The 16,946-nt window shown below is 43.7% G+C and overlaps 2 protein-coding genes across 6 annotated transcripts in view; one reads left to right on the plus strand and one right to left on the minus strand.

Moving 5' to 3' along the window:
• Nucleotides 1-4,919, minus strand: part of LOC137203166 (putative 2-hydroxyacid dehydrogenase SE_1879) — a 22,820-nt gene extending 17,901 nt beyond the window's left edge. Inside the window, 1 exon segment of the mRNA XM_067698779.1 lies at nt 4,783-4,919. The gene's annotated coding sequence lies outside the window, so the exon portion shown is untranslated.
• On the plus strand, nt 4,324-16,942 carry TXNL4A (thioredoxin like 4A). Of its 5 annotated transcripts, none has more exons than XM_067698774.1 (4): nt 4,324-4,449; nt 4,746-4,986; nt 12,469-12,572; nt 16,527-16,942. In XM_067698774.1, the coding sequence occupies exons 2-4, from the start codon at nt 4,762-4,764 to the stop codon at nt 16,696-16,698; spliced, it is 501 nt and encodes a 166-aa protein (XP_067554875.1). In that variant the 5' UTR covers nt 4,324-4,449; nt 4,746-4,761; the 3' UTR covers nt 16,699-16,942. The 5 variants fall into 5 exon arrangements, with proteins under 5 accessions (XP_067554875.1, XP_067554878.1, XP_067554877.1 ...); XM_067698777.1 differs by having other exon boundaries at nt 4,325-4,449; nt 4,746-4,914; XM_067698776.1 differs by lacking the exon at nt 4,324-4,449 and adding an exon at nt 4,470-4,491.
• Nucleotides 16,943-16,946: the final 4 nt, after the last annotated feature.

The following is a 16,946-nucleotide window of genomic DNA, read 5'->3' on the forward strand; positions in this document are numbered from 1 at the left end:
TAAAATACTAGCAAACCAAATCCAGCGACATATTTTGAAAAGTTACTGTGACCAAATAGGATTTATCCTAGGAATGCAAGACTAGTTTAACACACAAAAATCAATGCGGTACACCATGTTAAGAGCATAAAGGACAAAACTCACACGATCATCTCAACAGATGCATTAGAAAAAGCATCTGACAAAACCTAACAACATTTCATGATTAAAAAAAAAAAACACACTCAACAAAGTAGGAATAGAAGAGAATTTCCTTAACCTCATAAAGGGCATTTGTGAAAAGCCCACAGTAAATATCATAATAGTGAAAATCTGAGTGCTTCCCCCCTAGGATCAGGGACAAGACAAAATGTCTACTCTTGCCACTTCTATTCAACATTGTACTGGATGTTTTAGGGCAGTTAGACAAGGAAAAACTAAAAAGCATCCAGATTGGAAGGGAAGAAGTAAACTGTCCCTATTTGCAGATGATATGATCTTATATATAGAAAATCCCAAGGAATCCACTAAAAAACTATTCAAAATAATAAATGATTCAGCAAGGTTGCAGACTACAAGATCACTATACAAAACTCAATTGTGTTTTGTGGTATACAGAAATAGCAAATCACGATGTTGTGCACCAGGAACTAACACAGTGTTGTAGGTCAATTATACTTCAAAAAACAAACAAAAAATTCATGGAAAAACAGATAAGATTTGTGGTTACCAGTGGTGGGGGGTTGGGGGGAGGGGGAATCGTAAGAAGGTGGTCGGAAGGTACAAACTTCCAGCTATAAGATAAGTACTAGAGATGTAATGTACAACATGATTAATATAATTAATACTGCTGTATATTACGTATGAAAGTTGTTAAGAGTATACATCCTGAGTTCTCATCGCAAGGAAAAAGTATTTCTTCTTTTTCTTTTCTTTTGCAGCTATATGAGATACTGGATGCTCACTAAACTTACTGTGATAATCATTTCATGATGTACGTAAGTCAAAGCATTATGCTGTACACCTTAAACTTATACAGTGCTATACGTCAATTACATCTCAATAAAACTGGGAGAAAAACAAAATAGATAAAAACAAATGAAAAAAATCGATTCTATTTTGCAGTCTCCATATTACTATGTTTTTTCAGTGTAATAACATAGATTTGTAAAATCTACAAGCATGCCAACATCACTTTCCATATACATTCAAAGATCTTCACATTGACCTCTACCTAATAGATTCTTAGGAGTAACTGCATTTCTTCATTCTCTTCACAAACCAAGCTGAATGCTCAAGCGGCTCCCTATACATCTGTGCATTTTTGCTGTCACCAGTTGAATTATATGTGATCGAATTTAATCCCAAACCAGTTTATGCAAATTTTGTGGATTATTGAAGTTACATAATTTAAATGTCCCGTAAAACTATGAAGTATGAGTGCAAAAGGCATAGAATGCTTATATCTATGACGACTAAGTTATATGCTTTAGAAAGGCACTAAAGATGTGTCACTAAAAACTTCCATTGAATTATGTGTGGTTGATACAACTTTAAAAGATTCAAAAAATAAAATAAAAATAAAAAATGATTGTTCCCTCCCTCCTCCAAAAATCTATTCTATTTCTATACACTGATTACGAATAATCTGAAAATATTTAAAATAACAATTCCATTTAAATAGCATCAAACGGAATAAAATATTTAGGAATAAAATTAATAAAAAGGGCAAGACATGAATACTGGAAACTATAAAAGTCATAAAAATTAAAGAAGGTCTAAATAAATGGAAAGACATCCCATATCCATGGATTGGATGACTTAATAGTGTTAAGATGGCAATACTCCCTAAATTGGTGTACAGATTCAACACAATTCCTATCAAAATCCCAGATGCTTTCTTTTTTTTTGGCAGAAATTGCCAAACTAATCCTAAAGATCATATGGAAATGCGAGGGACCCAGAATGGCCAAATCAATCTTGACAAGGAACAAAGTCGGAGGACTTACACTTCCTGATTTCAAAACTTATCACGAAGCTACGCTAATCAAGCCAGTGTGGTACTGACATAAGGCTAGACATACAGATCAATGGAATTGAATTGAGACTACAGAAATAAATCCTTATATTTAAAGTCAATTGATTTTCAACAAGGGAGCCAAGGCAATGTGATGGGGAAAGAAAACTCTTTCCAATAAATGGTGCTGGGACACCTGGATATCCACATACAAAAGAACAGAGCTGTCAATCCCTGGTGGGGGAACTAAGATCCCACAAGCTGCGTGGCACCGCCAAAACAAAACAAAACAAAAACCCAAAAGAATAGAGTTGGACACCTACCTAACACCGTGCATAAAAATTTATTCACAATGATCACAGACCTAAAAGTAAGAGTTAAAACTTTAAAAGTCTAAGAAGAAAAGAGGAATAAATATTCATGATCTTGAGTTAGGCAATGGTTTCTCAGACACGATACCAAAAGCACAAGCAACAAAGGGAAAAACAGATACCTTGGACTTAATAAAAATTTAAAAGTTTTATGCTGCAAATTATACCAATAAAAAGTGAAAAGTCAATTCATAAAATGGGAGGAGGGCTTCCCTGGTGGCGCAGTGGTTGAGAGTCCATCTGCCGATGCAGGGGACTCGGGTTCGTGCCCTGGTCCGGGAAGATCCCACATGCCGCGGAGCGGATGGGCCCGTGAGCCATGGCCGCTGAGCCTGCGTGTCCGGAGCCTGTGCTCCGCAACGGGAGAGGCCACAACAGTGAGAGGCCCACGTACGGCAAAAAACAAAAAACAAAAAACAAAAAAAAAGGGAGGAAATATTTTCTTATATCTGATGAGGAATTTCTATCCAGAATATATGAAGAACTCTTCCAACTCAATAATAAAAAGACAACTAATCCATTTTTAAGTGGCCAAAGGACATGAATAGACATTTCTCCAAATTGCCAATAAGTACATTAAAAGATGCTCTATATCTCTAGCCATTAGGGAAATGCAAGTCAAAACCATAATAAGACATCACTTCACAACTACCAGGGTATCATTGTAAAAAAACAAAAACAAAAACACACAAATAAGAGTAGACAAAGATGTGGAGAAATCCAACCCCACCACATTGCTGTTGGAAATGTAAAATGGTATAGCCGCTTTTAAATACAGTGTGGCAATTTCTCAAAACAGCAAGCATCACATGATTCAACCACGCCACCTGCATACCCAAGAGAAATGAAGACTTAAAATCCATACAAAAACTCGTACACAAATGTTCATAGCAGCATTTTTCACAACAGCCAAAGAGTGGAAACAACCCTGATGTCAATTAACTGATGGAGAGATAAAATGCAATATATCCAAACAATAGATTAATCAGCAACAAAAAGGAACCAAGTACAGCTGACCCTTCAACCATGACCCTCTGTGAAGTCACAAATCCACGCATAATTTTCCGGTTGGCCCTTCATATCCGCGGTTCCCCATCTGCAGATTTAACCAATTGCAGATCATGTAGTACACATAGTACATGTATAAGTTCAAACCCCTGTTGCTCAAGGGTCAAGTGTGCTGATGCCTGCTACAGTGTGGGTGAACCTTGAGAGTATTAGGCTAAGTGAACAAAGTCAGTCACAAAAGACTACATACTTATGCTTCCATTTACGTGAAATGTCTAGGATAGATTAGTAGTTGACAAAAGCCAAAGGGATGGGAGGAGTATGGTACTGACTGCTAATGAGTACAGGATTTGGGGTGATGAAAATTTTCCATAATCAGACTGTAGTGTTCCACAACTCTGGGAAAAACCATCTTATTTGAAATGGGGGAATCACTTTATGGTATGTGAATAATACCTCAACAAAGCTTTTTAACAAAAGAAGTATTTGGAGTGGTGATGGCTGTACAAGGATGTCAACGATGCCACTGAACTATATGGCTAAAATGGTAAATTTTATATTATATATATTTTACCACAATAAAATATGTTTAGAAATACTAATTTAAATAAATTATTTGGGCGCGTGTGAGTCTCACCAGGACTCTTCTGTTAATTACTTGCTTTTGACAAGTAAAGCAACTGTGTTTACGTCTGGAAAGCGTGACCGCCAAAATGATTAATTTGGGGGACTTCGCCTGGGGGTAAACGGGGACGAGCCCTTCCTCAGCGATGCCATCCTCTCCGTCCAGCCCGGGGTCCCGGCGGGCCGGTCCGTCCACCCCGGGCCCCGGTGGCACCGTAGGAGCTCAGACTCCGATGGACCAACCGGAGAGGCAGCAGGTCTGGACCAGCCCTACCCAGCCGAACCGCCTCCGAGTCTCTCACCATAAGGACCTCCCAGCCACGCCCGTCACTGCGGCGCCCAGTCGGCCCCCAGGCCCCTGCCCGGGGGCGCGCGCACGCACTCGCCGGCGCGCACGCACTGCGGGCGCGCGTACACGCCCGGAAGGAACGCTGAGCCGCAGGGCCCAGTGTGCGTGCCGGGCCGGGCGCCGGAGCGGGTGGCGAGGGAGGCGTGGGTGCACGACCGCAAGGGTCCCTTCGCCCTGGGTTCTGGGCCGCGGGGCGGAGGCGATCCGTTGGTGGGGTCGGTCGGGGTCTGGGGTCGAGGTGGAAGCGGGCCTGGCCTTCCCGGCAGCGCACCGACTGCCCCGCGGGGTGAGGCTCCGTGGGGTGGGGGCCCCGCGGGGTGAGGCTCCGTGGGGTGGGGGCCCCGTGGGTGCTCCGCGCTGGAGCTGGGAGGAGCTGGCCGGTGGTTCCCTCCTGCAGACCCGTCGGCCCCAAGATGTCGTACATGCTCCCGCACCTGCACAATGGCTGGCAAGTGGATCAGGCCATCCTCTCGGAAGAAGACCGCGTGGTCGTCATTCGGTTTGGACACGACTGGGACCCTACTTGTATGAAGATGGACGAGGTTCTGTACAGCATAGCTGAAAAGGTAACGCAGCCCCGCCTCACAACGCGTCCCGCCTTCCGTTTGGTCATTTCATCGTGTTGGATTGCTTTGCCGGTAAGATTTAAAGAAGAACCTAGGGGTAAGACAGGAATAAAGACACAGACGTACTAGAGAATGGACTTGAGGATATGGGGAGGGGGAAGGGTAAGCTGTGACAAAGCGAGAGAGTGGCATGGACATATATACACTACCAAACGTAAAATAGATCGCTAGTGGGAAGCAGCCGCATAGCACAAGGAGATCAGCTCGGTGCTTTGTGACCACCTAGAGGGGTGGGATAGGGAGGGTGGGAGGGAGGGAGACGCAAGAGGGAAGAGATATGGGAACCTATGTATATGTATAACTGAGTCACTTTGTTATAAAGCAGAAACTAACACACCATTTTAAAGCAATTATACTCCAATAAAAAAAAGAATAAATGTAAAAACTAAAAAAAAAAAAAGTGCGGCACGTTCACCGGCGAAAGAGAAGCAGTAGGATTCACAAACGGCCAGTCTTCCCTTGGGATGTGAGGATGGGCTCCCTGAAATTGGTCAGAATAGCTTATGTTCTTTTCTGGGAGAATTTTCCATAGATTTTCAAATTTTTAAGAAGTTCATGATCTCTCCCCCCTAAAGAAGTTCATAATTCCTATTAACTTACAGGGGTTTTAACTGAGAGGGTGTTTTCAAAAATTTTCATCTGTAGTGCCCAGAGCAAAACACATTTGCAGACTGGCAGGAGCTTGGGAGCTTACTTTGAATAGCTTAGTTTAAAAGGATTGTCCTTGTTTTGGTGCCATGTTTATCTGTTGCGTTTATAAAGCGGGACATTTATGCTGATAGCATAGTAAATCCCGTGCTTTTTCTTTGGGTCGTTTCTTTACCCCACCGGTGCTCTTTTAAGTGACCCGATTTATAGCTTAGAGTGACTCAGATGCAGGAAACATTGGAGAAAGTAGAACTATACTTGTTAGAGCTAATTTTCCTAATTCTTAAATGTAGTACACTGGATTGTCTCTGGCCTTTGTTTGCTGACAGTAAAGTGCAATTGTAGGGCACTGTTGAATAACCAGGGCTTAATTCTTTTTCTATAATTGTCTCATAGGGATTCTAAGATAACTTTGATTTAGATTTTTGCAGGTGTAGCAATAGGGCAAAAGGATGCTAATAAAATATTTAACTTATTAATATTCCATAATAATTTGAGAGGTTATTCATTTTAACGAAGAGTAAAAGTAAGAAACATTGAAGCCATCTTTTCTTTCACAGGAGTAGGATATGCTAATATGGGCTGAGTTAAAATAACGCCTTTGAGTAAAGAGTAACAGGTGTAAGGATATATTTTGTATTTAGGAAAGGAAAAATGATCTGACCTGCCATCGGTAATTTCCACTGTCTCCTATTTGGTGGGACAGGCAGAGTTGGGGGAGGTGGCCTTGTGAACATTAGGGACCATTCTTCTGTGTCTGTCAGCGTAAGTATCGCTTGGGATACCAAAGTGCATCTCAGAGATCCTGATTCTACAGGTCTGCCGCGAGGTCCAGAAACGGCTTTTTAAAGAAGCTCCCCAGGGAATTCTGACATGACTTTCAGAATCCCCTCAACGAGGTCAGGGTCAGAGTAGGAGTGCTGTGATTATAGCCGTTCCCCTCTTCTTCCTCTTGGGCGCCTAGACATTGCGGGAGCTTGAGGAGGTGCCTGGGGAACTCAGGAGAGCAGGGTTCTCCCCCGGGGGTCCTCCCAGTCCCGTCAGAGGTCAAGAGTGAGGTGGTGTCGGGGACTCGTGTCTGCATGGCTTAAGCTACAGTAGTCAAGGGCAGAGACTGCAGGCTTCAGTGAAGATGGGCAAAGACGCTGTTCAGTAAGCGAACCACTGCTGTGTCGACTCTGAAGTAACTTAGGTGTGTGTTCTGGATTCTGCCTTGCAGGTAGCACCAGGGGATGTCCAGACCCGGTTGCCCCCAGCACGAGGCTAGGATGGCAGAGGCGTGAGGGTTGTTTGCTCTCCGTATCTGAGCAAAACTCAGCAAGATACTCTTAGCTAGGAGGCAGATTTTGTGTCAGCGTAAGTTTTTAGGGAGTTTTACTGGAACTGTTCCTTTCTAATCCCTGTATATCAGTGAGAGAGCAAATCGCTGTAGTACTAGCAGACGTCCTCTTTTGGTACAGTTTAACTGGGCTCACTTTGAGTGCTTTTCTTTGGTCTTTTAAGTTCTTCCATTTCTTTTGTCCAAAACTTGGATTTCTATTTTAATAAACTTTCAATACTATATTACAGTATAGTTATTCAGAATGCAAGCTTGAAATGCATTACAAGACTATTAATGTTTTATTTTCTACTTAGTATAAGGGCAGAATATGAGTTTATAATTCTGGAAGCCCTTTCTGGGGAAGCACAATAGGAATTTTTGAAATTTAAGGTTTTAGTATAAAGAACAATTTAACTGTCTATCTCCCTCTGCAGAAACGGCAGATAATGGGGCATCTTCCTCGTCTTGTTGCGAGCCCTGTTTGGATACCCCAGCTGTGTTAAAGTGAGTAAGAGTCCCAGTGCTGAGGCTGGACTTGACCGCTCTGTCCCTCCTGGAACGGGACTCACCGACTCGCTGCTTGGTAGCTCCAGCCCCGCCGCGTGCTGCGCTCGTTTTGAGCTGTATGGAAAACCTAGAGATATGTTTAAAGTTGACAGATGCCTGGAGTTTGGTAGAGTGATAACCAAAATAAAGGTTCCTGTTGAGTGGGTTGATTTTACGCACAGCTTCGAAGCGAGACTACTGTGTACTTCTGAGCTGTCTTGCCATTTTGTAGGAACGCACTTCGCCACAGCTCACTGCTTCTAAATCCCATTATATGTAAGAATAAGTGGGATGTTTAATTTTGGTCTGTTTACAAAGCTCATACAGATAGAGTTTAAAGTATGCAAAACCTCAGTGATGCCATCTCGTAGCCATAAGTGCTAATTAGATTGTACATAAGGTAAATGTATTCATGGAACTACGTAGGAATGACTTCAGGGGGTCATTCTTAAGCATGAGATAAAGTAGGTTGAATCAACAGAAATTTATGCTCAAATGAGGACTGTCATAGGAACCAACAGCCAATCAGGGCAAACAGTAATTTGAGGAAATGAAGTTATCATGCAGTTTTTTGATGGCTTTGAAGTGAACTATCTAAAAATGTAAAAATTGACACTTCAAAAATACATAGTGCCAATTGACAGTCAAGAACATTTTTTCCAGAATCTTAGGTGGGTTCTTAGCTAGTGGAGGAGCTCTGTACAGAAGGGTGGAAGCGTGGCTGGCAGCACCGACGGCCTTCAGCCTTGGTGACTTGCACGAGTTACATTAACCCGGAGGCACCTGGCAGCATGCAGGACCACTGAACTGCGTAATCACTGACTTGCTGAAGAAGCAGCCTGCTTGTAAAATGTATGGCAGCAGGGTTGGAAAGGACAGTTACTAGTTTAGACAATCAAAAGGACATATACTAGAAAACAACTTGATAATAGAAGGGAAATTTGTACATCTGGTTCTTGATTTAAAAAAAAAAATACTATTCAACAGCTGCTTAACATTACTGCAAATCTAGTGGGCAAAATATTATTGCAGATACTGTAGACTCCTGCAGGCCAGTTTAAAGTACCATTTAAAAGGGTAAGACCCCTGTGGATAAATGGGCCCAGAACTGGAAAAAAAGAGGAAATTCCAACGGTTAAATAAACTTCAAAGAAGCACACGTTAAAATAGTGTACTGTCATTTTTCAGGTGTATCAAAGGTCTAACTCTTAGGGCGTACGTTGAAAGCAGACCTAACACTCAGGCAGAAGTGGAGCAGGTACAGCCCCTGGGAAGCAGCTCGGCATTGGGTGAAGAGCCCTAAGGACAGCCATGCCTTAGGCTCCCTGAGACTGTTGCTGTGATTGATAGCAAAACTGGAAAGAACCGTGATGCCCAGTGAAGGGGGAGCACGCTTATGACCGTAATCTCCAGTGTGTGGCGCGTAGCCCCGTCACGGTGATAGGTGGGAAATGGACTCCCGGCGTGGTCCTCACGGCAGCTCCCAAGAGACAGGTGCCACGAAGTAGTTTGTCGGGGCTCAGAAATGGGGCGTTAGGATTTAAAGTGGAGCATCTTCTCCCCTGGATGGGGTATTATTTGACCATTAAAAATGATTTCCTAAGAGCTTTATTTAGTAACGTGGGGGAACATTGGTTAATGACATTCGCTGGAGAAAAGCAGAATGTATGCAGTTTTCTCACAAGAGAACATGTGGGTCTGGGGAAAGGGAAACATTTACTTTTCATTTTGAAGCACTTATATACTACTGATTTTATTTGACTGTCATATACCTTTTCTTTGGCCGGGCTGCGTGGCTGTGGGATCTTAGTTCCCCAGCCAGGGATTGAACTCGGGCCCTGGCGGTGAGAGCGCGAAGTCCTTAACCACTGGACCGCCAGGGAATTTCCTGACTGTCATGTACTTTTAAATTATATAACTTGTTTTAAAAATACTGGGCTGGAAACAAAGCAGTGATGTTTCCATTCCATTTCTGTGTTTTCAAAATGGACATTTTTTAAATGGAGAAAAGATCATAGACACCTAGCTTATTTCAGTTTTATATAAAAAATACACAAGGGTTGTAGTTAATTGCAGATTCATTAATGGATGTGAAACATTCAGGAGAAATAGTTCAGCCCTTGTAGAAAGCATCATGATAGAATCCGTGCAACCCCCTTTAGGACAAGCTCTTCCAAAGGAGAGAAGCTGGGAGGGTCACAGAATTAGAGAAAGGCCAGCTGGTGCTGTGGGCCTTCTCCTCCCAGAGCTGCAGGGGCTGGAGGACCCGTCAGGGCACCTCCTCTAAGGAAGAAGCGGGACCAGACCATCTCTTAATGCAGGTCTGTTTGAACTCAGGATTAGGTAATTAAGTCCATAATGACAATAATATATTTCCTGAATTTTGAAATATAGGTTTATTTCTAAAGTTCATTCTTTAATAAATATCGCAGGTGTGGTTCCCGACCTTGTGAGGCGTCATGATGTGGTTTATGTGGAGGGAAGAGAAAATGAAATCCTGTCCTGTCAGTTGTTTTTTGCTTCTGAATGAGCTACGGTTTTCTTACTCATCACTGAAGGCAAAAGAAAATAAGGCCTTTTTAGAAAGTCTCACATAAAAACCAGTGTTTACAGTGTGAAAATTATATGACATTGAGTTGGGATAGTTGAATGTCCTCATACGTGAACTAGTTGAGATATATTCTAGTAACTTTTAAGAGAATGTGGTTTCTCCGGTCGATTTCTGCTTTAACTTGGGAGATCTGGAGGTTCTAGGAAGCAGAACCAATTGGCTTCCGTTGGATTGAAAGGTGTCTGGGACTCCTGTTGGATTGTCATCTTATGCTTTAGGAGGCAGATGTGTGTGTGTGTGTTTGTGTTTGGTTATACTGTGATGTTAGTATCTATCTTTTTAATTATAATATCTGTTTTTTATATATATAATATCTGTTTTATTATGTGGGAAGAAATAAAATATGTCTGCTTAGTGAAATTGGATGTGGGCAGAACCTTAAACACTAGCGGGGTGACTTTTGCAGGAAGCAGTTCTGCCAGCACGTGGCTGGCCTTGCCCAGTCCTCCACCTCGGTGTCTGCTGTGGCCACGTGAGCACGTGGTGCTCAGCTCACTCTCCACCTTCTGCAGGTGTGTTCTCTCCTTTCACCAGGAAAGGGGCATGTGGCTGGGAGAGACACCTGTTCTTCCCCTACCTCAGCACCGAGGTCTGTCCTCAAAAGGAGTGCCCACTAAATGTAAACTTCCTTCCCTCCTTTCTCTGGGTGATGGTGGTTTAAATTTCCATATTAAATACTTCTTCATATTCCCAAGTGAAGGGGAGAGAACAGTGAATTCCTCTGTACCTACTGCAATCACCAATATTTTGTCAGTCTTGTACCGTTTAACCCCTCAAACGCTTTTCATGCTGCAGTATTGAAAGCAAATCCCAAATACCGTATTATTTCATCTGTAAATTACAGTTAGGCTTTTAGAGTTAGTTTTATATGAAGAAATGTTGTGCATTTTCTATGAATTTCCGGGGGCTGCTGTAGCAAAGCGCCACAAACCGGGCAGATTAAAACAACAGAAATTTATTACCTCACATCCTGGAGGTCAGAAGTCCGAAATCAAGGTGTCAGCAGGGCCGTGCTCCCTCTGAAACCCTCAAGGGAGAATCCCCTCTTGTTTCTTCCAGCTCCTGGCGTCTTCCGCGATCTGTGGCACTCCATGGCTTATAGGTGTGCGTCACTCCAATCCTCCGTGTTCATGTGGCTTCTCCCTTGGTGTGTTTTCACATGGCCCTTTTCCTATAGGAACACCAGTCAGATTGGATTAGGGGTCAGACTCCAGTATGACCTCGTTTGACCTTCACTGATGAGCTCTGCAGGCACCCTTTTCCCAGATCAGGTCACATTCTGAGTACTGGGGGTCAGGACTTCAGTATATCTTCTTGCGGGGTGAAAGGGCATAAATCAACCCATGATATAAATCGGTATAACTTCCTAAAAGGCGTTGAGACAGTATTTACAAGGAGCCTTTAAAATGTCATGTCTTTTGTTCTGAAGATTCTATTTTAGGTGTTTATCCTTAGGAAATAATGAAGTATGTATATGAATTTAAGGGTAATAATGTGCACATGTGAATAATTGATATCAGTGAAAATCTGAATTATTTATATTCGTGAAAAGTCAAAGAAAATAACAAAAGAATGGTAAAAATAATGGCATAGCCACTTGGTGAACTGTTATGTAGCCATAAAATTTTGGTTTTGTTTTTCTCTTATGTAAAGTATACGGTTCATATAAGAGGATGCTCACAATTAAAGCAGGATGCAAAATCTTGTAGTGTGATCACGCTATGATCACATTTGTTAAAAGAGTAGAAACATATATACCAGAAGAAATGGGAAAGAATATAGTGAAAGTATATTCTCAGCAGTCAGCTCGGGGTGTTGGGGTTGAAGGTGGTTTTATTTATGGTTTTCTGGGTTTTCCAGATGTTCTCTGATGAGCTTCCAGCTGTGGAAGAAATTAAAGAACCTTAGTTACCTGCAGTGTGATTTGGGGTGTTAGGCCGTTAGTATGTGCAAGTGTCCAGACCTCAGTAAGAGGGGAGTGTGTGGCTGAATCCCAAAGGCATGTTTTAAAGCAGTTGTTTAATGCGTGTAATTCAGTATTTGTGAAAGTACAAATTGGAAAAGTTCACATAGGTTATTGCTAGATCAGCGTGCATAATGTATCTGTGGACGTCTTCTGCAGGATTCTCATAACTTGCTGTTCTGAAAAACATTAAATGAGATGTTAATGGACGGTTGCTCAGGACCCTGATCCTCTTGAAGTAATTTCCTACATGGCAGCTCTACTGGGAAAAAATGTTGCAGAGTCAGTTTGAAAATTGTCCTGTTATACACAAATTCTTCTGTTTTTGTTTTTGAACGTGCTTTTACAGAATAAAAAGTTGATTTGTTATTTTAGTTTTTTTCCCCCAATCTCCTTTACTTTTAGGTTAAAAATTTCGCAGTTATTTATCTTGTGGATATTACAGAAGTACCTGACTTCAACAAAATGTATGAGTTATACGATCCGTGCACTGTCATGTTTTTCTTCAGGTATGTTCTCTTATCTTAAAGTTGTTGTTTAAATTGAATAGATGGTCTGGAAGTTTAATGAGATCAAGAAATCTTTAGATTCTTTTATTTAGGAGGAAATCAGTTATGCAGTCATATTATAATATAGTTTGTATCACCAGGCAATCAATCTTTTAAATAATTTTCAAAGTAACAATTCCAGTTTTAGCATTTACTCAGTAACAAATTACCATTTTGAAATAACTGCCCAGGAACCTAGGGGAAGTGTTATTAAATGGAAGACATTCTTACTGAAATTTAAGATACCTTTAAATTTAATCTGTTGATGAAAAATGTCTTTAAAATAACTCACTTTTTAAATGTATCAGTGACTCTATTTAGCATCCTTTTGTGATATCCAAGAGGAAAACCTGTACTTAATTACTTTGCTTATAAATACAAAATCTTGTAAAAAATCTTTTATCAGCTGAAAAATTCTATTGTGTACCCTAGTCAGTCAGTCATGGGCTCAAGGAATAGACTTTCCCTAATCACCTTAAATTAATTTGTACCCATGACTGGCAGACTTTGCATGAAAGGAAAATGCGGAGTTAGGTACACAAGAGTCTGATGCAGACGCAAATACCTTTGATGGTATTTATATAATAAAGTTAAGTAACATCATGAGTGAAAAAAATTCTGTTGTGGAGGTTTAATTTGGAAAGAAGTCACCATTTTTTAAAAAAATCACTGTTTTTACTTGTCAAAATTTCGTACTGTTTATTGTTTCTACAAAAGTTAGTAAGTAGCAATATAAACATTAGGCCATACTGCAGAAGCGGAGCTCCCTAACGGTGCAGGAAGGTCTGGGTGGAGTGTGCAGGGTGTGTATTCGGTTTCTATTTTCTGTAACAAACTTGGTGGCTGAAAACAACACCATTTATGAGCTCAAGGTCTGTAGGGCAGAGTCCAGGCAGGCTCAGTGGGTTCTGCCTCGAGGTCTCACAAGGCCAGAGTCACGGGCTGGGCTGTCATGTAGGCAGTTGGTCAGGGAAGAATCCACTTGGCTCACCGGGGCTGTGGGCTGGATCCATCTCCCGGTGATTGGGGGTCTGAGGTCTGTTGCCGCCGGGGCCGCTGTCTGCCTCTAGAGGCCCGTCTGTCTTCGAAGCCCTGAGCAGCGAGTTGAGTCCTTTTCGTACAGCTGCTCCAGCTTCCTGTTCTGCTTTCAGAGGGCACTTGTGATTGGATTAGACTCACCCAATAATCCAGGAGAGTCTCCTTATTTTAAAGTCAACTGATGAGTAACCTTAGGGACATCTGCAGAATTCCCTTTGCAGTGTAGTGTAACTGATCAGAGGCATGGTGTCCCATCATAGCACCGTCCCAGGGATTAGGGCGGGAAGTAGCAGGAGTTACTTTAGCATTTTGCCTACTGCAGCCTGCCCTCCGGCTCCCAAAGATTCACATCCCTCCCGTGTGCAAAACTGGGTGTGGATGAGGCTTCCCAGGTGACCCATTAAGCACAGCTTCTGCACACAGCTCCGTATCTGTGGCCCCCTCTCCAGGACGCAGTGTGGGACAGGCACAGGAAGCGATTTGGGTTCACCGTGGGGCGTCAGGGTTCGGAAGGGGGCTCTGATGCGGCACTGGGACCATAGTCCTGGCCCGGTGCCTGCCCCTGGGAGGGTTCTGCCCAGTTTTTCCTGCCCTTTTTATGAAAGGCATTTGCAGCTGGCTCATTTTTCAACGTGCTTCCTGCCAGCAGCATTTTGGGGTTGTATCAGCCCCTCTCACTGCGCGCTCTGTCCCTCTTAGCCTGAGCCAGTCAGGTTTCTGTCCTGGGCACCGGGGCTGCCCTCTGCCCGATGGCTGCTTCCTGGGGGAAGATCCTGTCCTGTGACTGAACCTTCTGACTTTTAGGTCTTTACTAGGTTTCAGCAGAAGGTGGTGTGGCCTCTGTGTCAACAGCTCAGCAGCCATTTCTGGATTTCAGCATCTTTTGCTACCTGGAGAGGCTGAGAAATCTTTTGGGTTAACGGATCTTACTCCGGTTTGTCTCCCTCCTTTTACTATAAGCAGTACGAACCCAGGCAGTGCCTTCAAGACTTTGCTTCCGTGTCCTCGGCTGGTATCCATGCTCATCACTTTGCAGCATCACAGACATTCTGCCGCTGTGCAGCAAGGATCCCTTTCCTCCACTCCCCGAAATGCATCCCTACCTCCTTCCAAGCCACGTTTCCACTAACAGGCTGTTTAAGGCAATCTCGGCCTTTTCTGCCGTGCTTCTCACGTTTTCCCAGAGCCCTCCAGGTGGGCCGTGGGCACCCTGTGCGCACTGTGTAGGGCCCACCTGGGCGGGGCTGCCCTGACGGGGAAGGAGGTTGCAGAAAGGAGTCAAGTGGCGCTGCGGCCACCGTGTGTTTTGATAGTTTAGGACTGATGCTGCACTTGGAAAAGGGGACAAAACCTACTGTTTCTGTGACCTGGGATTCCAGGATTCTAAGACAAGTAGTAACAGTATTTTAATTAATTTATTCACCAAGTATATCTACGTATAGAGTCCTGCTGGCTTTTATGTCTAGTGCTGGGACATTAAGTCAGATAAGACAGGCTTCCTCCTATCACAGACCGTCATCTGATGGCGACAGCTGAGTAAATTAGCACAAGGAACCAGGGAGATGCAAGGGGACAGGTGATAAAGGGGTTCCCAGGCCCAGTTGCAACGTGTGTGCGTGTGCGCGTGTGTGCAGCCTTCCCTACGCCAACAGGCGATTCTTGGGCACCCTGCTGGTGGGATCTAGAAGTCACCTTCATTAACAAACTCACTGTGACAGAAAGGGTGCTTATGCACCCGTTTCACCTTTATGGCCCTAAAGTGTCTTCAGGAACGGAGGACTAGAGTCCAAATATCCCATCACTCTTATTGCAGGAAATTCCGAAGGTTTTGCAGCTGTGAGCCAGGATCTGTGGGTGAAGACCAAATGCATATGAGAAATATATTCTTCTGAGTGACCAACTATATATTTTCCCTATAAATCACAGTATTGCAACAGGTGTTTACAGAGGCACAAACACTGAGCGTAGCAGGGTGATGGGGAGTGCCCAAAGGCTGCTGGGTAAGGTTGGCATGAGCCACGTGCATCCCAACGGGCGAGCGCAGGCAGGGGCACAGGGCAGCGCAGGCCGCATGTTTGGGGACCTGCGGGGATGAGGGAGGACGGACAGGTGAGGGCTGGGGAGTGGCGGGTGCACAGGGGAGAGCGTGGCGGGGCCCAGATGCCCGGTTTCCTGGACCAGTGTGTGGACTTGGAAGGTTCCTGGAAGTGAGTGTTTGCAGCAAGAGAGAAGCATCAGGTCTGCCTTTTGGAAGCTCGCCCTGGCTGAAAGGAGGCCACGCTGTGACCTCAGGATGGATGGGGCACGCACCATGGAACAGCAGCCGGGGGCCAGACGCACAACCTTGCAGAAACAGGAAGCTAAATTGATAAAAGTCAGTGCAGCTGGTACAAGAAGCGTTAATGTCTTTCTTTTATGCAGTGCCCGTATAAATTCATTTCAGAAAGAAGCGTCTTGAAAGGTCAGTCTACGAAGAATTATAGAAATGCAAAATATCATTTATTTCACAGTTAGTAAGGCTTTCAATAAAATTTACCCCAAGTGCTCACAAGAACACCGTGACAAACGCACACATTGCCTTTTTCAGGTAAATTAGTGCAGCCCTCTGGAAAACAGTTTGTCTTTCCAGGTGACTGAAGCTGTGTCCTTTGGCCTTGATTGCCCTGTAGGTTTTTTGTCTTAGGGTGTGCAGAGCACGCGGAAGGAGCTGTGTGTTTCTTTAAGCAGCATTTAGGTGGTTTCCAGCCTGCTAAACAGTGGCGGACCCGCTTGATTGTGTGTGTCCTCGTTCGCAGTGGGAGATACAGGTAGGTTTTCCATGGGATTCTGCTTCAGAAGCATTTTCACGAGCACGGACCCCCTCTTGCCCACCTACAGGAACAAGCACATCATGATCGACCTGGGTACTGGCAACAACAACAAGATCAACTGGGCCATGGAAGACAAGCAGGAGATGATTGACATCATCGAGACGGTGTACCGGGGGGCCCGGAAGGGCCGTGGCCTGGTCGTGTCCCCGAAGGACTACTCCACCAAGTACAGATACTGAGCCCCCGTCCAGTCCTGGTGCATGCAGTGCCGTGGGGTCGTTCTCACGTGGAAACATTTTCAACTATTTAAAGCCTGTGAGAAAGCGTTTGGGAAAGTACACAGAGCTCAAGGAGCTGGAGGGTTCTGCAGTGAGGATGGCATTGCCTCAACTTTCAGTCTGCCTGGTCCTTGTATTTTTGTATCAGCAAATATCTGTAAATATCTAGCTGAAATAAAATACATGGTGATGGGAACAGTCAAAATCAT

The sequence above is a fragment of the Pseudorca crassidens genome, chromosome 12 (assembly GCF_039906515.1).
Source record: "Pseudorca crassidens isolate mPseCra1 chromosome 12, mPseCra1.hap1, whole genome shotgun sequence".
In the NCBI taxonomy this organism is placed as follows: Eukaryota; Metazoa; Chordata; class Mammalia; order Artiodactyla; family Delphinidae; genus Pseudorca; species Pseudorca crassidens.